Genomic DNA, 23,729 nt, shown 5'->3' on the forward strand with positions numbered 1-23,729 from the left:
ACTGAAATGGGTGGCACACTTGTTGTCGAGTGGCTTGGTTGGACTCCATGGAAAACCCACAAAAACATCAGTAGATGCTTCAATGAAAAAATATCTCAGGTTCCCAGGCTCTCCACACCAACTCTCCCAAGATTGGCTCTGTTTATTTTACACAAAAGGAAACAAAAGTGGAACAACGTTGTTTCAAGAAGTTAAACAGCTGCAAGAACGTCTTGGATTAAACTTTAAGGCAAGTTATGAACCTGCACAGGTTCTTTGCATTGAAAAATACAAAATTCACTTTAGAGATTCCCAGCATCCCAGTGACCTGCGAGTCGTTTTACTGGTGGAAAAGCAAACTGGTTACATTTGTAATTTTTACATTTACTCAATAACTCAGGTCCTCAGGCAGGCTCAATGCATCCCATTCCTATACATCATACGCAAGCTTGTAATTCCCTTCTGTAAAAGAAATTATATAGCCCAGATTGACAGTTCAGCCCCTATAAATGAGGCCATCATTGAAGAGTTTAATGAGCTTGGCATAAGACTACAACCTGTTTCCAAGCTTGGGGGGAAATTTGGGTCTGGTGTTAATCATAAAAACCATAAGGACAAGACACTGAGAGATTATGTCAAGTTGTCTTGCTTGGATGGATACACTATATTGCCAGTGTATGGAGAAGACAATGAAGCTATTACATTTTTGGTTGTGTTTTGGCTTTTAGTTCATTTTTCTTGCATTAATGCTTTTATACTTTATTTACTGGAAGATATGGACTACAGAGAAGGTTTCTCTCTTGAGGAGTTTTTAAAATGTTTATCACAAGAGATACTTAGAAACAATGCCCATCCAGGTGCTTCTCAGTGGGAGGAAACTACCTCTGAAGAAGATCAGGATACAGATGATACAGAATGGTGAGTATGTGCTTTTTGTGATTTTGTGCTTCATCAAGATAAAAGCAATAAGGTTATTCACTAAACTAATGAATATACAAGTTAATATATGCTAAATTACAGATTAACCAATGCATACAGTCATATAATAATTAGATGGATGTGAACTTCAAGCTAGTGGTTACATCCACTTCCGTTTCAGTGGTTACATCCACTTCCGTTCCAGTAAATGCTGATACATGGGGGGAGATTTAGTACTCAAAGTGTGCCAAGATTCTGGAGCTCTTTGCTACAAAAAAGCCAGCATACATGCTTTCAACTAGACACTCTTAGGCACCTTTTTCAACTTTTTCAAGAAAGTGAATGTTTCCTACCAGAAAAGGAAAGTGGACTAATGGAAAAGAGTGTGGCTTAAGTTGTGCCAGCATCTGCCATCTGGGTACAAAATTGTGCTGTAAAGTAATTCAAATAATAGGTGTTATAAACTTAGACTAGACAGTCTAGAGGGTCGCCAGATTTATTATTTTGCATCAATCACTCATTTAAACTCTCTAGTCTAAAGGTCACCATACACATTAGTGTATTGTCACCCAAACCCACTCAGAATAGTGGGTTTAAATTACAGTTTATTGAAATGAAAATCGATTGTAGTGGTGGCTCACTCCCTATTACCTATGGTATGGTGCTGCCAACCCAATAGAGAGGACACCCTACCTCTCAAAAGAGAAGAAATTGAAATAGAAAATATATTGGGCGAGCACTCTAATATCACACACACATTTATTATATAAAATGATATCAGACGCTATAAAATCAATATAAAATCAATTAAATCACAATGTCCACAAAGGGCGCAACTACTGTGTGCCACTATGAGAGTCCGTAATACAAATGAAGATCTCTTTTACCATACAAGTGCATATACTGCTCTTTGTTTCCTTATGGAGCTTAGAAAGTTGATGTTATATCGACAAAAATAATCGCAATTGCTGCAAGTAGTGTTGTTACTTTCGGGTAAGTTCTGATACAATCCGAAGGGTCGTAGTATCAATAATGATCGTATTTAGTCAAATTATAACAGATGGTAGTGTCGGCTATTCAGCCGCTTACCTCCTTCCTTCGGGAGTTATTCTGGCGTCCCTGCTGATGTTACCGAGGGGCGAGCGGTGCGGGAAGCTCCGACGTCTCGTGTCGCACTCCTCGATTAGATGTTCTCGAGGTCTGTATTGACAAACTCTCGCGGAATCACGCTTACAGGATTTCTCTCTCGTCCGGAACTGACGTCTCTGGTATGTCGAGTCAGAGCCCGATTTTTCAAATTCTTTTACGATGATGTCTGCATGGCCATGTGACTAGAAATATTTCGACAGGTGTGTCGCGTTACCGGGATATGAGGAAGGGGTAGTGACATATCCCGAAACGCGTCTGTTAACGCCACACACCTGTCAAAATATTTCTAGTCGCATGGCCATGCAGACATCATCGTAAAAGAATTCGAAAAATCGGGCTCTGACTCGACATACCAGAGACGTCAGTTACGGACGAGAGAGAAATCCTGTAAGCGTGATTCCGCGAGATTTTGTCAATACAGACCTCGAGAACATCTAATCGAGGAGTGCGACGCGAGACGCCGGAGCTTCCCGCACCGCTCGCCCCTCGGTAACATCAGCGGAGACGCCAGAATAACTCCTGAAGGAAGGAGGTAAGCGGCTGAATAGCCGACACTACCATCTGTTACAATTTGACTAAATACGATCCCTATTGATACTGAGACCCTTCGGATTGTATCAGAACTTACCCGAAAGTAACAACACTACTTGCAGCAATTGCGATTATTTTTGTCGATATAACATCAACTTTCTAAGCTCCATAAGGAAACAAAGAGCAGTATATGCACTTGTATGGTAAAAGTCGAGATCTTCATTTGTATTACGGACTCTCATAGTGGTTGCCCCCTTTGTGGACATTGTGATTTAATTTATTTTATATTGATTTTATAGTGTCTGATATAATTTTATATAATAAATGTGTGTTTGATGTTAGAGTGCTCGCCCAATATATTTTCTATTTAAAAAACAGTTTATTGTGTCATATGGGGACCTCCAACATTGTCTGTATGAATATTTTCGCCCAATCTTTTTGTTCTCCTGGGAAATGAACTGCTACCAGAAGTGTCTGGCAGCTGCTTTTTTCCCTATCCCCATTGAATACACATACACGTTCAACCGAATGTGTAGGAATATGAGGGAATTTTGAGGGAGTTGAGCGAGAGATTGCTGTATGCTGAGCAATCATTCGGCTGACAGCTATTAAATTTGTATGGCCGCCTTAAGTTTACACTATCTAAAAAGTAGTATCAGTAAATTTGCCCCCCCCCCCCCTGTGTTATATCAAGTGCAGGGCCAGAGGGAGCAAAGAATGAGATATATATTTTAAAGAACACCAAAGATGGAAACCATGCACCTTCTTTAGGTCTTGAACTGTGTATAACACAGTAAATCAGTTTTTTTTCTGGAGTTTTCTTGTAAAGGGATTGTCCCATCTAGGACATTTGTAGGATGTCAATAGGATATGCCATGAATGTTTGATATCTCAAGAACAGGGCCCTGCTATTAATTAAGAGCACACCAGCTATTTTTGGAAGTCCCATAGTTGGTAATTGAGAGTGGCCACACATGTGCAGCTTACTCTCAATTCACTTCAGGCATTGTTCTTGATAACTCTGATAACCCTTTAGGTGTTCCACATGAATTAAAGGAAAATGCAGGTGAAATTTGAAAGTTTCATTTTCTTTGCAGATTTACAATTTTAGTCCATTTTTTCATGTAATACAGCAAGGATTAACAACAAAAAACCTTCAATATTTATTACCCTGGTTCTGCAGTTTGTAAGAACACCCCATATGTGTTTGTAAACTGCTGCACTGGCACACAGCAGGGCTTAGAAGTGAAGGAGCGCCATATGGCTTTTGGAGGGCAGATTTTAATTAAAGGGTGTCTGTGAGCAGATTTGTACCTATGAAACTGGCTGACCTTTTTCAGGGGCATTGCCATTACACCTAGAGGCTCTGCTCTGCAACTGCCGCGTCCTCTGTACTTTGACTTTAGGAGAAGTCAGGGTCAGGTGTGATGATGTCTACGCTGCCTGGCCTTGTCAATCAAAGTGGAGATGCAGAGAGAGAAGAGACTCTCTCTAGAGACTCTAGGTGTAATGGCATTACATTTTTCCAATAAAATATTGGTTTAGCCCCAAATTTTTCATTTCAGGGGTAGCATGAGAAATGCATCCCACAATTTGTTATGCATTTTCTCCTGAGTATGGCAACACCCCATATGTCCTCGTAAACTGCTGTATGAGCACACGGCAGGACTTAGAAGTGAAGAAGTGCCAATTGGAGGGCAGATTTTGCTGGAATGGTTCTCGGGTGTCATGTGACATTTGCATAGCTCCTAGGGTGCCACTACAGTGTAAAATCCCCAAAATGTACCATATTTTGGAAACTAAACCCTTCAAGGAATTCAATGGTTTGACCCCATAGGTGTTTAATAGATTTTTTTTATTATTGGGATATGAAATTAAAGATTACATTTTATTTCAATTACATGTAGTTTTAGTCTTAAACATTTCATTTTCCAAAATGCTAATAGGAGAAAAAGCAAACTTTTGTTACATAATTGTCCTAAGTACCTCAATATTCCTATGTGATCATAAACTGCTGTTTGGGGACACTGCAGGGTTTACCGTGGAGATTTTGGGCCTAGTTTGTTGATTTATACAGTACTGACTTACAACTGCAGGCTTTGAGATTAAATAAAAAAATTAAACCACCAAGAAGTAACCCCATTTTGGAAACCATACCCTCACAGAATTTACCAAGGGGTGTAGTGAGATTCTTGAACCCACAGGTGTTTTGCAAAAATTAATACACGGCAGATGGTGCAAAGTGAAAAGTGCAATTTTTCCACAGATATGCCATTTCAGTGCCATATATGCTGTGCCCAGTGTGAGCTAGTGTGGAATGTAAGCCCTGTTATTATGCCATGCCTCCCATTTTAGACACCTTACATGTGGTCTTAATCCTTTGCCTGGACATACCACAGGGTTCAGGAGTAAATGAGCACCATGGGCACTTGAGGCCCAGGGTGGTGATTTACATAGCATGTATTGACAAGTGTCGAGGCTCTGGGGTGAAATAATGGAAACAGCAGGAAATGATCCCATTTTGGAAACTACACCCCTCAAGGCATTTATTATGGGATGCAGTTTAACCCGATAGGTGTTTTTAAAAAATGTATGCACAGCAAATGGTACAAAGAGAAAACTGCAATCTTTCCACAAATATGGCATTTCGGTGCCCAATATGCTGTGCCAGGTTGATGTTATCTGAGACTGACTCCACACCTCTTGAATTGCTAGGCAGGTTCTTTTGGGTATGGAAATGCCATAAATGTGGATGTAAACTGCAAGTACAACTAGCCTTTCTGCTGCCTGAGGCAAAAATTGGAATGGGAACCCCCCCATGCCAAATTCTCAACCTAACCCCTTCTTTCCAGCCCTATTGTTAGACATACTTGGAAAACATTACATATAGTGCTACAAAACATACAGGAGAATACAGTGCCTCATACCTCTTATATCCAGTGATGTATCCTCTGGTGTAAACATTCTCTATGCTTATCTTCTCCTGGACCAGACCGCCATGATGATTTCTTTCAGGCATCTCTTGTCTCTGCAGTCTTTGGCACACAGACATCTTAGTGTCCTACTTTTCCATCATCCTCCCCACCTTCTGAACACCCCATTCTGCCACTCCCAATACTGTGTCCGCTGTGCTCCCCAATACTATACTGCAGAGACAGATAATCCCCTGAAAATACTAGTATCACAGAGATAGAGCCCCCTTCAATAATTATTGGCACACAATGCCATAAAAAATAACAGTGCCCAGCAGATAGTGTCCCTGACACTAATAGTGCCATAAACACAGTGTACCCCAAAAATAATTGTGCTAAGCTGATACTGTGCCCCCACAATAATAGTTCTCCCAAAAGTCCCACCAATAGTAATGATTCTTTCCCAGAGTGCACTTAGTGCGCCCCCAATAGTAATAATGTCCCCTATTGTGCCCCAGAAATAATAATGGTCCCATATTGCCTATACTAGTACTTATGTTCCCCATAGGCCCCTAATAGTAATAAAGCCCACCATAGTAGTAATAATTCCCCTTATAATGTGTGTCAGTAGAAAAAATGCCCCCTGATGTGTGCCAGTACAAAAAAATTAAATCCCCTTGTAATGTGTGGCAGTACAAAAATGCCCCCTTATAATACACGCCACTACAAAAATTAGCCCTTTTTAGTACCCCTGATAGAACCAATGTCCCCATAGTGCCCCCACCTTATATATAAATCCCTATCTCTGTGTGCCAGTACAGTAATAAACCCTTATAATATGTGCCAGTACAAAAAAATACCTCCTTTTAACCACTTAAGGACCACAGGTTTATACCCCCCTAGTGACCAGGCCCTTTTTTACAAATCGGCACTTCACAACTTTAACGGTTTATTGCTCGGTCATGCAACTTGGCACCCAAATGAATTTTACCTCCTTTTCTTCTCACAAATACAGCTTTCTTTTGGTGGTATTTGATTGCTGCTGAGATTTTTCGTTTTTCTGATATTAATCAAAATAGACTGCAATTTTCTCAAAAAAAGTGTATTTTTAAATTTCTCTGGTTAAATTGTTCAAATATAATTACATTTCTATACAAGTTTGTGTCAGAATTTATTGTGCTACATGTCTTTGATAAAAAAAAATCCAATAAGTGTATATTTATTAGTTTGCGCAAAAGTTATAGCGTTTACAAACTATAGTACAAAAATGTGAATTTCCGCATTTTGAAGCAGCTCTGACTTTCTGAGCACCTGTCATGTTTCTTGAGGTGCTAGAATGCCAGGACAGTATAAATACCCCCCAAATGACCCCATTTTAGAAAGAAGACACCCCAAAGTATTCGCGGAGGGTCATGGTGAGTTCATGTATGATTTCATTTTTTTTCACAAGTTAGCGGAAAATGACACTTTCTGAGGAAAAAAAAATAATAATAAAGTTTCCATTTCTGCTAACCTCTGGCAAAAAAAAAAATTCCCACGGACTAACTATGCCCCTCAGTGAATACCTTGGGGTGTCTACTTTCCGAAATGGGGTCATTTGTGGGGTGTGTTTACTGTTCTGGCATTTTGGGCGGGCCTAAATTGTGAGCAACCCTGTAAAGCCTAAAGGTACTCGTTGGACTTTTGGCCCCTTTACGCACCTAGGCTGCAAAAAAGTGTCACACATGTGGTATCGCCGTACTCAGGAGAAGTAGGGCAATGTGTTTTGGGGTGTATTTTTACATATGCCCATGCTTGGTGAGAGAAATATCTCTGTAAATTGACAACTTTGTATAATTTTTTTTAAAAGTTGTCATTTACAGAGATATTTCTCACACACAGTATGGGTATATGTAAAAATACACCCCAAAACACATTGCCCTACTTCTTCTGAGTACGGCGATACCACATGTGTGACACTTTTTTGCAGCCTAGGTGCACAAAGGGGCCCAAATTCCAATAAGTACCTTTAGGATTTCACAGGGCATTTTTTACGCATTTGGATTCCAAACTACTTCCCACGCTTTAGGGCCCCTAAAATGCCAGGGCAGTATAAATACCCCACAAGTGACCCCATTTTGGAAAGAAGACACCCCAAGGTATTCCGTGAGGGGCATGGAGAGTTCATAGAAGATTTTTTTTTTGGGCACAAGTTAGCGGAAAATGATTATTTTTTTATTTTATTTTTTTCTTACAAAGTCTCATATTCCACTAACTTGTGACAAAAAAATAAAATTTTACATGAACTCGCCATGCCCCTCACGGAATACCTTGGGTTGTCTTCTTTCCAAAATGGGGTCACTTGTGGGGTATTTATACGGCCCTGGCATTTTAGGGGCCCTAAAGCGTGAGAAGTAGTTTGGAATTCAAATGCGTAAAAATGCCCTGTGAAATCCTAAAGGTACTCATTGGAATTTGGGCCCCTTTGTGCACCTAGGCTGCAAAAAAGTGTCACACATGTGGTATCGCCGTACTCAGAAGAAGTAAGGCAATGTGTTTTGGGGTGTATTTTTACATATACCCATGCTGGGTGAGAGCAATATCTCTGTAAATTGACAACTTTGTATAAAAAAAATTAAAAAGTTGTAATTAACAGAGATATTTCTCACACACAGTATGGGTATATGTAAAAATACACCCCAAAACACATTGCCCTACTTCTTCTGAGTACGGCGATACCACATGTGTGAAACTTTTTTGCAGGGCAGTATAAATACCCCACAAGTGACCCCATTTTGGAAAGAAGACAACCCAAGGTATTCCGTGAGAGGCATGGCGAGTTCATGTAAAATTTTATTTTTTGTCCCAAGTTAGTGGAATATGAGACTTTGTAAGAAAAAATAAATAAAAATCATATTCCAGAAATTGATGTTGGCTCAGACAGATCGAATAGCATTGATTAAGATGATTATCTTGCCTATCGTCTTGTTCCCGATATGTGCCTCCCCAATCTGGATTGACGATATATTTTTTCATAGATTGGAGACTCTGATAAACGATCTAATTTGGGGAAGGAAGAGGGTGCGTATAAAGCAGAGATACTTATGGTTGTCGGAGGAAGATGGTGGGTTGTCACTTCCTTTTTTTCAAGGTTATTATTTATGTGCACAGATACAGCGTTGTTGCTTTTTGAAAGAGAGTTTACTCCTACGCTATTTGACTAAAGTGATGGATAAACCAATAGAGAATATTTTTGCATGTTTGGAGACTGGGTATATGGGATTGGAGAGGTCCTTGCCGATCCCCTGTTCACTACAGAGGGTATGGAATAAGCTGAAGGATATCCTTAAAGTTTCTAGTCCCTTTGCCTTTACTCCTCTGTGGGAGAACAGGGGTCTGGCGGAATTTTTCAAAATTACAGATTTTGGTTATTGGTCACGTAAGGGTATTAATAAAGTGTCTCACCTTTTTTTTTCGGGCCATTTTAAATCGCTTTGCGAATTTGGTGTCACTTATAGTTCACCATTAGACGTGTTTATGTATACACGCTTAAAACACACTTTTGTAGCCTCTAGGAATAGGGACTTAATTTTTCCACAAGAGAATTTATTTTTCGATTATTGTGATGCTCACAAGTACGAGAAGGTGAAGATCTCTGTATTGTACGCTAAACTCCGAACGGCATTGGCAACTGTTACTCCTTTTAATAGCCCAACTAAGTGGGAGCAAGAGTTGAATTGCTCACCACTACAGTGGTCCTCCATCTATAAGAATGTGAAGAAGGCGTCGGTTTCCAATGCCCATAGATTAATCCAATTTAAGATTTTGCATCGATTATATTATACCCCAAAAATCCAAGGAAAATTCCGCCAAAATAAAGCTAGGGAGTGTTGCTGCCCTAAATGTGGATATGTTAATGCGGACTATATACACTTGCTTTGGGGCTGTAGTAAAATCAAAAAATATTGGGACCAAGTGTTCTCTTCCCTACAAAAGGAGTCCGCGTCGAATTACAACCCGCCCATTTTGACAGTGATTTTGGGATACTATCTCTCAGAAATGGAAACCCCCCACCGGGTCAGACAGATCTGGATGAGGGGTCTGATGGTCGCCAAAGCTATGTTGGTTAAGTATTGGGGCTCTGTCTCCCCGCCCTCGGTAACCGAGTGGAGTTTATACCTTCAACAAATTAGAGTATATGAGGATATCGCAAGAAAGCAGGGGGTGTCACGCAAGACCTCTTAGGTATATTTAATGTTGTTCTATAGCTGATTGAATGGATTGGACGGCAGCCAATTTGGGGGGGGGGGGGCTATTATTATTATATTGGGTGTAAACCTATATTGATCGGTACAAGTTAGCCACAATGATGTTTATAATTATTGTGTTATGTATACTGATTTGATCAATATTTGATTTTGTACTAATTTGTGGTTTCTAAAATAAAATAAATATTTATAAAAAAAAAAAAAAAAAATCATATTCCACTAACTTGTGACAAAAAATATAATTTTTTGGGCTGAAAGAAAAAATGAATGGCACCGATTTCTTCATTCGCATCGATCAATGTGGATGAAAAAATCTCTGCCAAAAAATGTGCCAGGACATGTCTGCCAGGACATAGGAGCTCCGCCCAACATCCAAACCCACTTCAGCTCGCATGCCCTGGCAAACCCGATTTCTCCATTCACATCAATCGATGTGGGTGAATAAATCATTGCCAAATTTTTTTTAAAATAAAAAATGGTTGCCAAAGCTCATAAGCCTCGGCAAACGTATCTTTTTTACTGCAGAGGAGAAATCTCGTCTTGCAGCGCCGCATACACCGACTTTGTGTAATTTGACAGCAGCGCATTGCTTCTGTCAGAATGCACATCAGTGCTGCAGCTGGTTGATCGCTTGGTCCACATAGAAGGTAAAAAAATAAAATAAAACCAGGCCGCAACGCAATAAATTTATTAACATCAACTTTTATAAACTTTATATAACATTTGAAACAGAACAATTTTTATTTTTTTTTACCTTTAGAGGACAAACCTCTCCTTCCCCATGGGACAATGTGCAAAGCACAAATCGCCCAGAGATGTGGCGAAGTACATTATGCACTTTGCCCCAGGTGAAAGGAGAGGTTTGTAGCAGCTCTGTGTGAAAGGGCCCTAAGACCCCTGTGTGCCTGTCCTGTGTCACGCGATCCCTACACTAATAGTGTACCTGTGTGTGGTACTTGCGGAAACACTCCCTTATGCATAGGACAGGCTGGTCAGGACAAAAAACGGCGGTGTCACGGCTTATTCCAGCCCTGCTACAGACACGACATCTTTTTCTTGGGGAATGCTGAGTTGGGGTACCAGGATAGACACTCGGGAAGTGTCTGCCATGTAGCCGGCTAACTACATCAGGGCCTTGGGGCACGGACCCTCCTGGATACAGGAGTTCCGAAATGATCTCTTCCTGGAATTTTAGGAAGGATCCTGTTCTCCCAGCCTTACTGTAGAGAACAAAACTATTATAGACAGCCAATTGAATTAAATAAACAGACACCTTCTTATACCATCGTCTGGTGCGGCGGGACACTAAATAGGGAGCCAACATCTGGTCATTGAAGTCCACCCCTCCCATGTGAAGGTTATAGTCATGGACAGAGAGGGGTTTCTCAATGACTCCAGTTGCCCTTTCAATTTGTACTGTCGTGTCTGCATGAATGGTGGACAGAAGGTAAACGTCCCTCTTGTCCCTCCACTTCACCGCGAGCAGTTCTTGGTCACACAAGGCAGCCCTCTCCCCCTCGTGCAAGTCGGGTATTAACGAGCCGTTGGGGGAAGCCCCGGCGACTAGGTCGCGCGGTGCCACAGCATTGAAATCCGACTATATGTAAGTGCCAAAAGAGGGCCACGCTTGTGTAAAAATTGTTCACCTATAAGTGGTACCCCTTGTGGAGTAAGGGTGACACCAAGTCCCAGACAATCTTGCCACTGCTCCCCAGGTAGTCAGGACATCCGACCGGCTCCAGTTTTGAGTCTTTTCCCTCATAGACCCTAAAACGATATGTATAGCCTGTGGCCCTTTCACAGAGCTTATACAATTTGACCCCATACCGGGAGCGCTTGCTGGGGATGTACTGTTTGATGCCAAGGCGCCCGGTAAAATGTACAAGGGACTCGTCTATGCAGATGTTCTGATTGGGGGTATACACATCTGCAAACCTGGATGACAAACGGTCTATGAGGGGCCAAATTTTGTGGAGCCGGTCATAAGCAGGGTGGCCTCTTGGATGACAGGTTTTATTGTCAGTAAAATGCATAAAGCGCATGATGCCCTCGAAACGTGCCCTGGACATAGCAGCAGAGAACATGGGCATGTAATGTATTGGGTCTTTAGACCAATAGGAACGCAATACATTTTTTTTAGTTAGACCCATGCTGAGGATAAGGCCCAAAAATATTTTAAATTCGGAAACTGTGACTGGTTTCCACCAGAAAGGCTGGGCATAGAAGCTTTCCGGATTGGCGGTTATATACTGTGTGGCATAGCGGTTGGTTTCTGCCACAACTAAGTCATAGAGATCCGCGGTGAAGAACAGCTCAAAAAACTCGAGGGCTGATCCTAAATGAGCTGTCTCCACGCGAACTCCAGACTGGGCGGTGAAAAGGGGCAATACGGGTGCGGCGGAAGCAGGGGAGTGCCAATTTGGGTTTGCCAGCACCTCTGGGAGACTAAGGGCTCTACGGGCCTGTGAACATGGTGGCTGCGACAGGGGAGTTACTGCACCTCCCACCGTACCAGCTTGAACTGCCCTTCTGGTGCTCGTCACTTCACCAGGGAATACGGCAGTGCTGGTAGAAGGTCCAGGATGTGCTGCGCTGCTGGTGTATGCCGCACCATAAAAAAGATCAGCGCTAGCACCACTCTGCTGCAAATGAGGCTCATCACGCGGTGTATGCAGAACACTGACATGGGATCGGGTATGCATGACCATAGCAGGGACCTCAACCTCGTCATCTTCACTAGCGGTTAGAGTGCCACTGCTGTCTACAGGTTCATATTCTGAACCACTGGATTCAGCGGGTGAGGCGTCCCCATCACTTTCATCCATCAGGGCCAGAATCCTGTAGGCCTCTTCAGCGGAATACCCCTTTGACATTTTGGGCTACCTAAATTTAGGGGGTATTCCTCTGAGACTACCCAGGAAAAAGAGCACACCTGCCTAGTAAAAATGAGTGCTTGCGATTTTACGGTGTTTTTGCAGTGCTTGCGATTTTACGGTGTTTTTGCAGTGATCATAAAAAAAAAATTCTGTCACTGCGGTGGGGCGGACTGAACGCAAGTGTGCGCACAAGATCAGGCCTGATCGGGTGAACACTGCATTTTTTGTAGAGCCTAATGTGACCCTAATGTACTGATATAGATCTGATTGCGATCAGTCTTGATCACTTACAGATACTATATAGTACTAGTGCTGATTAGCGACAGCGATGACGCTAATCAGCGACTAATCAGTGACTGCGGTGCGGTGGGCTGGGCGCTAACTACCTAACAAGTAGATAAGTAATTGGCGGTGATAAGGGATCCTTACAGGGGGGTGATCAATGACAGGGGGCTGACAGCGGGGTGATCAGGGAGTCTATATGGGGTGATCAGGGGTTAATAAGTGACAGGGGGGGGGGGGGGTGTAGTGTATGTGTGGTGATTGGTGCTACTTACAGAGCTGCCTGTGTCCTCTGGTGGTCGATCCAAGCAAAAGGGACCACCAGAGGACCAGGTAGCAGGTATATCAGACGCTATTTACAAAATAGCATCTGACATACCCATTTCATTGGTTATTTAAAAAATCTACAGCGTTCTTGTGAGCGCGCGTTCACAGGAAATCTCGGGTCTCACGAAATGACGCCAATAGGCGTCGCTGAGCCCTGAGAGCGCTGCCCCCCGGACGCCTTTCGGCGTTACGTGTGCGGCAAGCGGTTAATGTGGGTCAGTACAAAAAAATACCCTCTCATAATGTGTGCCAGTTCACAAAAATACCCTATTATAATGTGTGCCAGTACAAAAATATAACCCCTTATAATGTGTATCAGTACAAAAAATGCCCCTTATAATATGTGCTGTATTACTCTATATGCTTTATAGAGCTGTTTATAATGTCCATCCAAATATGTCTTTAACAGTAGGGGTTTGGCACAGGGGGGAGAGGAGAGGGGACCATTTCAATATTTGCCTCAGGCAGCAGAAAGGTTAGGTGCACCCCTGTCCTCAACTCATCAATCACAGCACAAAACTGACATGCATGCAAGGGTTTTAATATGGTGCAGATAACAACAGCATCACTATCGTCCTAGGTGAGGCCAGCATAATACAGAAACGTGATAGGATTCTGATGGTTTCTTCATTGTGATGTCATTATGATGTAATATTGACTCTAGAGCTTCCCCTTTATGAGCTTAAAAATCACAATACTCAATGCGATGGAGAAGTGACTGACCATATTATAACTATAGCTGTAGGTGGCCACTTCATCTTCCAGGAAATAAGTTAATGTATGGATAGAAATGAGAAAAATAACCATGCGTAAGTTTTACAAAATACATATATATAGGCTTTATACATTGGTATGTTTTTAGTATCATAGATCGGGTTGTAAAGTTAACCTTTGTGTGCCGTTATAAAACAAAAATATCTCAGAAATAATTATCCCATATCTCATGTGTTTCATGGGATCTCAGAAATAATTATCCCATATCTCATGTGTTTCATGGGATCTAGGTAAAAAAATTAAAAATCACTTTTCTTTCATCTGTAAACTCTGTGGCAGATTTACTAATGAAAATGCACCAGAATTCTGGCTCAAATTGTTATGCTGTGCACCAATTGGGTCTGACTTCACAAGAAGCTTAAAGGGGTTTTCCAAGATGTTTCTACTGATGACCTATCCTCTGAGCTAAGACTGAGCTGTTATACCAAGCACAGCCACTATCAAATGGAGGGCGCTGTGCTTGGTGAGCAGAGAGAAGGCCGTGGCACAACTGCCTTCTCAAACAGCTGACCTGTGGACCCCAAAAAATCTGATAGTAATGATTTATCCAGAGGAGAGGTCATCAGTAGAAATGTCTTGGAATACCCTATTAACCGAATATGCAACACTGGGTGACAAAATTGCGCCACAATTCTGGTAAAGTAAGCCAACTAATAGGTGGTTTAAATTTACACTGAGCAGTTCAAAGATTACACTGGCTACATGTACAGTCTAAGGCTACTTTCACACTCGCGTTTGGTACGGATTCGTTCAGATAATACAACCGTCTGCATCCGTTCAGAACGGATCCGTTTGTATTATCTTTAACATAGCCAAGACGGATCCGTCTTGAACACCATTGAAAGTCAATGGAGGACGGATCTGTTTTCTATTGTGATAGATTGTGTCATAGAAAACGAATCCATCCCCATTGACTTACATTGTGTGTCAGAACGGATCAGTTTGGCTCAGTTTCGTCAGACGGACACCAAAATACTGCAAGCGGAATGGAGATGGAAAGGAGGCAAACTGAGGAAAACTGATGCATTCTGAGCGGATCCTTATCCATTCAGAATGCATCACGGCAAAACTGATCCGTTTTGTACCGCTTGTGAGAGCACTGAACGGATCTCACAAACGGAAAGCCAAAATGCCAGTGTGAAAGTAGCCTAAGGCTCCATTCACACATCCGCAATTCCATTCCGCATTTTGCAGAACGGAATTGCGGACCCATCCATTTCTATGGGGCCGCATGATGTGCGGCCCCGATCCGGAATTGTGGACCCGCGCTTCCCGGTCCGCAATTCCGATCCTGAAAAAAATAGAATATGTACTATTCTTGTCCGCAATAGCGGACAAGAATAGGCATATTCTCTTAGTGCCGGCAATGTGCAGTCCGCAAAATGCGGAACGCACATTGCCGCTGTCCGTGTTTTGCGGATGCGCGGATCTGCAAAACACACACGGATGTGTGAATGGACCCTTAGGGGTAATATATCAATATGTGACTTTTTTTTGCACAAAATACCTATGAATTTTTCAGCATAAAGAATAATCATATTTATTACAAAGTCAGTTTGTACTCCACCAGGGGGCTGCAGTGACTTTTTGTAAAACTGCAATAATAAGTGTGCCTGAAAATGTAGCCCCACCCACAAAACATCTGGCTGGCCCTAAGTAAATGCAAACTGCTGGGCATGGTGCAAACCATTCTAAAAATGGTGCAAATACATTATAAATATTATGTAAATGCCTACTCCACAGACAAAACTACTACTTTTCTGGCACATTATTAGATACCATTCACTGGAGGGATGCTGTGATTAAAACTAATCTTTATTGAATATCCCTTAAAACAAAGTATTGAACAAAAGAAAAAGAAGGAACCCCCCCCCCCCCCCCAAACAAACACCCTCAAAGAATACAAATCTGCCAATATTAACGCGCATACTGGTCCGCTGTGTCGCTAAATATAGATGAGTTCTGTGCACCCAAGGTAGGTATTCAGGGACAATGGAACTCACTACGCCCCTGCAACACTACTACAGGTGATCCCCCCACCTAACTCAAGTTGATAAACATCTGCTCACATCAAACAATCTGTCATCAAAGGTGCGTCCAACTAGATCAGACGTTCACGGGCAGTACTGAGATACTGAGATATAATATTGGTCACTGCTGAAGTTGCTCAAGCTGTCAGGCTGTGCTATGTGTACCGTTAGCTAGTCCGTGAAACTGGTTAATTCGTGCCCCTATCTCAGTCATTGCCTGCACATGTCTATGAAGTGGACAGTGACACCTGAGCAGATGTTTATCAACTTGAGTTAGGTGGGGGATCACCTGTAGTAGTGTTGCAGGGGCGTAGTGAGTTCCATTGTCCCTGAATACCTACCTTGGGTGCACAGAACCCATCTATATTTTTTAGAATTACCGCGCAGCTGGACCAGCGGTACAGCGGACCAGTATGCGCGTTATTATTGGCAGATTTGTATTCTTTGAGGGTGTTTGGGGGGTTCCTTCTTTTTCTTTTGTTCAATCCTTTGTTTTAAGGTATATTCAATAAAGATGAGTTTTAATCACAGCATCCCTCCAGTGAATGGTAGTAATAGTGGGAGGCATATACGTTTATTTCAGTGATATCACATTATTAGATAGGTGCAGGTCCCACATCTGAGACCCGTTTGATGGGCCTCAAAAGTCAAGGAGAGCACACCATGCATGTGTGGCGTGCTCTACATTAATTTCTATGGGAGTTCTGAAAATATCTGTGCGAGCACGCTGTTATTGGTAGTAACATAGAAATTACTGGAGAGTGCACCGCGCAAGTGTGGCCACTGTTCCATTCACTTATATGGGAACGCCGTAGGTAGCTGAACCAGCCTCAGTTATTTCTCAGTCAGTCCCATAGAAATGAATGAGTGGCGGCTGTGCATACGTGGCTGCTCTCCGCTTACCTCGGGAGTCCTGTTCTGGAGATAGGTGCAGGTCCCAGAGGTGGGATTCACACCTATGTGACATTGGTGGCATATCCTAGTGAGACTTTTCTAAAAAAAAAAAAAAGTGTGGTGTGAAACTAATTTAACAGACATAACCCTGCCCACTTTCCCACATCGTTTTCAAAAGAGACGAAGATCAAAGATGGCATAAAACTCCCAAAAGTCTAAAAAATTTTACCGCAAAATTGCACTTTTCTGACTTCTATACACTGGTACAAACTTGAAACATTTCCCCAGTATAGGAATCCTACATACTATGACCTGAAAAACACAATAAAATAAATCCTCCTAACTTCTGTCTCATTTTTACTGCAGTGAAGCTGGAGCAGCTGCCACCTATAGTAAGATCCCACAAAAACAAAATGACGTCTCCGTGCAGAAAAAAGACAAAGGAGTGACGGGCCTGCGTAACCTAGGAAATACTTGTTATATGAACGCAGTTCTACAATGTCTGAGCAGCACCATCCCGCTTGTAGAATATTTCTTCTCCTGGAAGTTTGAGAAGTTTATTGTTGGGTAAGGTTCATTTATATCTGCTATTTCTATTCAGTCTGGATAAGGCCTTAGCATTTTAGGCTACTTTCACACTCGCGTTTGGTGCGGATCCGTCATGGATCTGCACAAACGCATCTGTTCAGGTAATACAACCGCATGCATCTGTTCAGAACGGATCCGTTTGTATTATCTTTTACATAGCCAAGACGGATCTGTCTTGAACACCATTGAAAGTCAATGTGGGACTGATCAGTTTTCTGTTGTGCCATTAACTTACATTGTGTGCAGTAGCGGAGAAATGAATATGCAGCGGCACTCACCAGTGTGATGAAAATCAAGCGGGTACTTTATTCCAACAAGCAGAGGGGCGGACAATTCTAAGCACGCATGAGAAGAGCGACGGCCGTTTCGCGCTGACAAGCGCTTCCTCAGGCTCTGCGTCGGCGCATGTATTGCGCATCACCCTTTTATAACGGCACCAGTGATTGTCAGTGTAATTGACAAAGCAGCTGAGATAAACTCAAGTGCCTCACCAATGAAATCGCAAAAAAATCTGACTTTTTCCAAGGTTGGTAAAGATGTCAAGGACCGCCTCCACACCCGCATCATGTGGGATGCGGGTGTAGAGGCTCTCCACATCGAGGGATACCAACTGGCACCCTTCCTGCCAATGTAAATCCTTGAGGGCCAGTAAGAAATCATTGGTGTCCCTGAGATACGCAGGGGCGCCTACCAGGGCTGGTCTAAGGAGCCAGTCAACATATTTAGAGAAAGGTTTAGTCACTGAGCCAATCCCCGCGACAATGGGACGTCCCGGGGGGTGACTCAGTGACTTATGAACCTTAGGTAGGAAATACCAAGACGGTTTTGCTGGAGATGGGGGAATAAGCTTATCCAACATATTCTTGGGAAGGAAATCTACCTCCACATATTTAGTTACAAGGGATCTGAGCAACTGCTGGGTACTGGGTAAGGGGTCCCCCCGTATCCTCTCGTAGATGCGGGAATCCCCCAATTGTCTTAGGGCCTCCCCTATGTAATAATCTTTGGACATGAGAACAACATTGCCCCCCTTGTCCGCCGGCTTTACCACCACATCACTCTTAGAGCACAACCACTGAAGGGCTTTACTTTCCTCAGGGGTAATATTAGGTTGTGCTGACGAGTATATAGCGGCTCTGATGTCTCTCATAACTTGATGCTGAAATATGTCAATGCTACTGCCGGCGGGCATAGGGGGGCAAAAGGTGGATTTGACTCCACCTGTAAATGGATCTGAAAGTGCAAGGTTCTAATGCAGTCTCACTACCAATGAGGAATTCTAGACAGGTCAATTCGTCTGAATCAAATCTAGTAGTTATGTGGAATCCTAAGGGATCGGGGGCTAAGGGGATTTCTCCCTGTCAGTGCACGACTTTATGTGGTGTCTCCCTGAATAATTTATGTAAGTGGAGCTTGCGAGGGGCTTTAAACAGGTCTAATTCGAACGTGACGATATCGAATTGTTCGGTTAGGCTGTAACCCAGTCCTTTGCTGAGGACCTTTATACAACCAAGAGGCAGCTCATGTTCTGTGAGGTTGATGACCAAGTTTTCGTCAGGTGGTGGACAGGTAGTTACTTCCTCCAGGACACTTCTTTCTTCTCCCTCTCTGATTTTCTGACTCCTTTTCCTCTTGGTCTTTCTGCGACCCCGTCTGGTCTTTTTCCTAAAGGGTCACTTGTTTCCCCTTCGGTGCCTGCCACCACTTGATTGGTATCATCCGACATACTTGAATCAGAGTCAGTGGTCCAATAATCGTTATTCTGGTAACGGACTGGTCTTCTCTTCTGTTTCCTGAATTTTCTCCCTATATTCCAGTCGAATATATGGCCTGACTCGTAATCCGATCAGGTGTCTCTTTGAGAGAGTTAGAGAACATTTTAATTCTGTGAAAACTGGTAAGGGCTGCCCCAGGTTTATAGAACACGTAAGGAACATACATGGAAGCAGAACTGACTGTATTTCCTTCATGGGGCTTGAGACTGTGCCTACCCCTCTGCAGGGGGGAGACAGACATCGTCTCCTCCTGCAGAAAGAAGCGAGGTGGATCCTGCGCACTCAGGCCCTGGGTGAGCTGGGGTTAAATGACAGGAACGATCTAAGTTCCTTTTTGTAGCTATATACTGTTGCAAACACGGATCTTTTGTGTCACTGTATTATATTGCCTGTTATTTGCTGTTTTTTGCATTGCTTGTTTTGATACATTTGTACTAACCTTGAATGAAGGCACAGCTGCTTTGTCAATTACACTGACAATCACTGGTGCCGTTATAAAAGGGTGATGCGCAATACATGTGCCGACGCAGAGCCTGAGGAAGCGCTTGTCAGCGCAAAACGGCCGTCGCTCTTCTCATGCGTGTTTAGAATTGTCCACCCCTCTGCTTGTTGGAATAAAGTACCCGCTTGATTTTCATCACACTGGTGAGTGCCGCTGCATATTCATTTCTCCGCTACTGCATTTAATCCGAATCTCTCTGCTATCAGCAGCTGAGCACCGCCGTCAGTGTGAAGTCTCTGAGCAGCCTGTTACTTGTTTTCTGCTGTTCCAAGTCGGACTGTGTATGAAACTGTGCCGCCCCTGTCTCTCTCTTTCGTTAACTTACATTGTGTGTCAGGAAGAATATATTTGGCTCCGTTTCGTCAGACGGACACCAGAACGCTGAACGGATCTCGCAAATGGAAACCAAAACGCCAGTGTGAAAGTAGCCTTAGCGTTCATACTACAGCTGCAATACACAGACCCCAGGAGATTAACGTGAACGGAAAGTGGTTTTCTCAGGATAGGTCATTAATATCAGGTCGGTGGGAATGCTGGAAGTCACTTGTTTGAGGAGGCCACGGCACATGTTGATCAGTGATGGTCAGTTCTCAGTGTTAGTAAGGTAGACTCACCCATCCGGCGATGCACAGGTAAGCCCTTACCTGTGCCGGGAGCCGGTCTGAAATCAAATGCAGTCACCGGGAGCAGGCAGTTCCGAGAACAGCCGCCGGGGGCCTTCATCGGGCTGTTCTCTGAACTGCCTGCTCCCGGTGACTGCATTCGATTGACTTAGGGAGATAAGACCTTTCCCAGACCCTTCACACCACCCACCACCAACCATCCCCATTAACACACGTAGACTGTAATTGTTGGTGTAAAGGCCATAGCAGCCATTTATTAAACAGCCAAAATACTCCACCATCATTTTCAAATATACATTAATAAATATCAACCAATAAATACAAACATATAAATACACTGTAATAATAACATTCACTTTTCAGAAGGATCCTAGAAGGCAACCCTAGCAAGCTGCGATCTTCACTCCACCCATCTTCATCCTTACCCTCGGCCGCACTCGCCGACCCAAGGGCACCAAATCCTCCAGAACCATATATTCCTCTACCCCTGTAGGCCTTCCAGCCCAACAGGAGCCCCCAGCTTTCAGCTTACCGAACCACATAGATGCACGTTCCAACGTGTCATGCACCTACTAAACATAGTATTGCCTTCCAGGACCCCCCTGTTAACCAGCCACAGACGCCCATTGGAGAAACCTCACCTATGGGCGTCCCGCCACACCCTGAAGGCTGTCTCCAAACCATCCTGCAGCCCTAGAGCCCACAAATCGATGCCAATCTCATTCAAATGCACCCCGTCCGACCTAAGGAACTGAGGCGACGCCACCTCCAACTCCCTATGCCGAACCACAAAACCACCTTGCCGCCGCACAAAACGCCCCACCTCCTTATTTAACTTCGCCCTAGCCTTGTTGATCCGATCCACGCACCTCGCAAAACGCCACGAACTCCTAGCTACCACCTCCGACCACACTACCAACAAATCAGGGAATTCCTCCATTAGGCGTAACACATCAAGCTTAAAAGTCCCTGATCACATCCCTCGAGCGCCGAACGCCCAAATCATTCCCGCCTACGTGCAAAACCACAATATCCGGGCACCTATCCAATGAAGCAAACGCATGAAATTCAGGCAACACGCGGCCCCACAACATACCCCGCACACCAATCCACCGGACCTGCAACTCATCCGGCTGGAAACCCAACTGCCGACCACTTCTCCTCACATCCGCTCTCAACGCTCCCCAGTACACATAAGAATGACCAAAAATCCACGCCAAACAAGAACGCGAACCTGCAAAAAACGAAAAGGAAAACAGTTACCCCAAGTGCAAGAAACAAACATTACAACCCAGCTCGCTCCCTCCACCAACCTCACAACAAGTGAGGCCGGATATATGAACGAAAACACGCAGACTCCCACCGGCCAATCCGCCTAATAGCATCCTCACCCAAACCCCATCTAGCAGCCTCCGTCGCCGCACCAATGCGAAAAGAATGAGACGCAAACTCACTTGCCACAAAACCCGCCGCTGCCAAACATTTACGAAAAACCGCCACAAACTGATAACGGGACAAAGCAGAGCCATCCCGATGTACCAGCAATCCCGCTCCTCCAAGCGGTCGACGGGCCACATACTCCTCCAAACAGCGAACCGGGCACACCACTGATCCAGACAAAGGTCGCAACAAAATGCACACCCCTTTCCCCACCTGATCAGTCTTGGACCTGCGTAACACACACCGCAAACCCTCATCCCCAAAGCTCACGTCCTCCCGTAATAAACCTCCTCCACGCACCCGACTGACTGCTACCAGCTCCGAAACCCGGAATGCCCCAAAGAAAGCCAAGGAAAAAGCTGCCCGAAACAAACACGCCTCATACCCTGACTCGCACACACTCCCCACCTTATCCCACAACAACTGCAGCACCTGAAAAGATACCGGACGCCGGGAATCCTTCCTCACCACACTGCGACGATACCCTTTCAAGGCTTGCCTCACCAAAAAACTCTGTGACACATCCGCCAAACCCCGCATTCGTAACCAAAAGGCCACCGCTGCGACCCTCTTAGAAGCAACAGAAAAAGACAGACCATCACTAAACGACCGACCCACGAAATAAACCAGCAATGAGTGAAAATCTCCAATCCCCTTACAGCCCCCCACCTGCTCAATCAAACGCTCCCAGTGCAACCATACAGCAGAATAAGCCGACCACGTACCGCTACTCACGGACCGACGAACCAGATCTAATGAGACCCCAAGGCCACGCTCCAGAGCCACTGAGGACACAGCAGACCCGACGCCTCCGCTCCCGGCACCAAACTGCGAAAACGATCCCACTGGAAACGAGAAAGAGCGTCAGCAATGGAATTATCAACCCCAGGTACATGAACTGCCACAAAACACGCATTCAACTTCAAACCGTTCAAAACCAAATGACGCAGCAACCGCACCACTGGGGGCGAATTTGCTGACTGACTATTCACAGCCTGCACCACCCCCAAATTGTCACAACAAAAACGTACCCTCTTATTTCTCAACAAATCCCCCCACAACTCGGTAGCCAAAACAATAGGGAACAACTCCAATAAGGCCAAATTCCCCAGCAAACCAGCCACCCTCCATTCTACCGGCCACGCACCAGCGCTCCATTGCCCCTGACAAAAAGCCCCGTAACCACATGAACCAGACGCATCCGTAAACAACTCCAAATCAACATTACAGATGAGCGCCTCCATCCATACCGACCGACCGTTATAGTCCATCAAAAAACGCTCCCACACCTCCAAATCCGCACGCACCTCAGCAGACAACCGCACAAAATGAAACGGGGCCTTTACTCCCGCCGTGGCCATAGCCAAACGTCTACAAAAAACCCTACCCATAGGTAAAATCCTGCAGGCAAAATTTAACTTCCCCAAAACGGACTGTACCCGTCTAAGCTGCGCCTTCTTTGCCATCCGCAACAAGCCCACTTCACCACGTAAATCCTCCACCTTATCCAAAGGCAGCCGACACTCCATGGCTACACTATCAATCTCAATCCCCAAAAACTTCATTGTTGTAGACGGGCCTTCTGTCTTCTCCAGCGCCAAAGGTACCCCAAAACTAGCGGACACCCGCTCCATGGTGTGCAACAACACAGAACACACCCTTGACCCAGCCGGCCCTAAAAACAAAAAATCGTCTAGGTAATGCAAAACAGAACTCCATCCCGCCTCCTGCCGCACAACCCATTCCAGAAAGGAACTAAACGTTTCAAACAGTGAACATGAGATAGCACATCCCATAGGCAAACAACAATCCACAAAAAACTGCCCCTCCCATTTAAAACCCAACAAACGAAAACTATCCGGATGAATTGGCAACAAGCGAA

The 23,729-nt window shown here is 44.1% G+C and overlaps 1 protein-coding gene across 1 annotated transcript in view; it reads left to right on the forward strand.

The window, feature by feature from the left end:
• The first annotated feature begins 824 nt into the window (after nt 1-824).
• Nucleotides 825-23,729, forward strand: part of USP50 (ubiquitin specific peptidase 50) — a 38,018-nt gene continuing 15,113 nt past the window's right edge. The window contains exons 1-3 of the mRNA XM_040415094.1: nt 825-949; nt 2,468-2,578; nt 17,286-17,486. Coding sequence (XP_040271028.1) covers nt 825-949; nt 2,468-2,578; nt 17,286-17,486 — 437 coding nt within the window. The remainder of the gene's footprint in view (nt 950-2,467; nt 2,579-17,285; nt 17,487-23,729) is intronic.

The sequence above is a fragment of the Bufo bufo genome, chromosome 1 (assembly GCF_905171765.1).
Source record: "Bufo bufo chromosome 1, aBufBuf1.1, whole genome shotgun sequence".
NCBI classification, from domain to species: domain Eukaryota; kingdom Metazoa; phylum Chordata; class Amphibia; order Anura; family Bufonidae; genus Bufo; species Bufo bufo.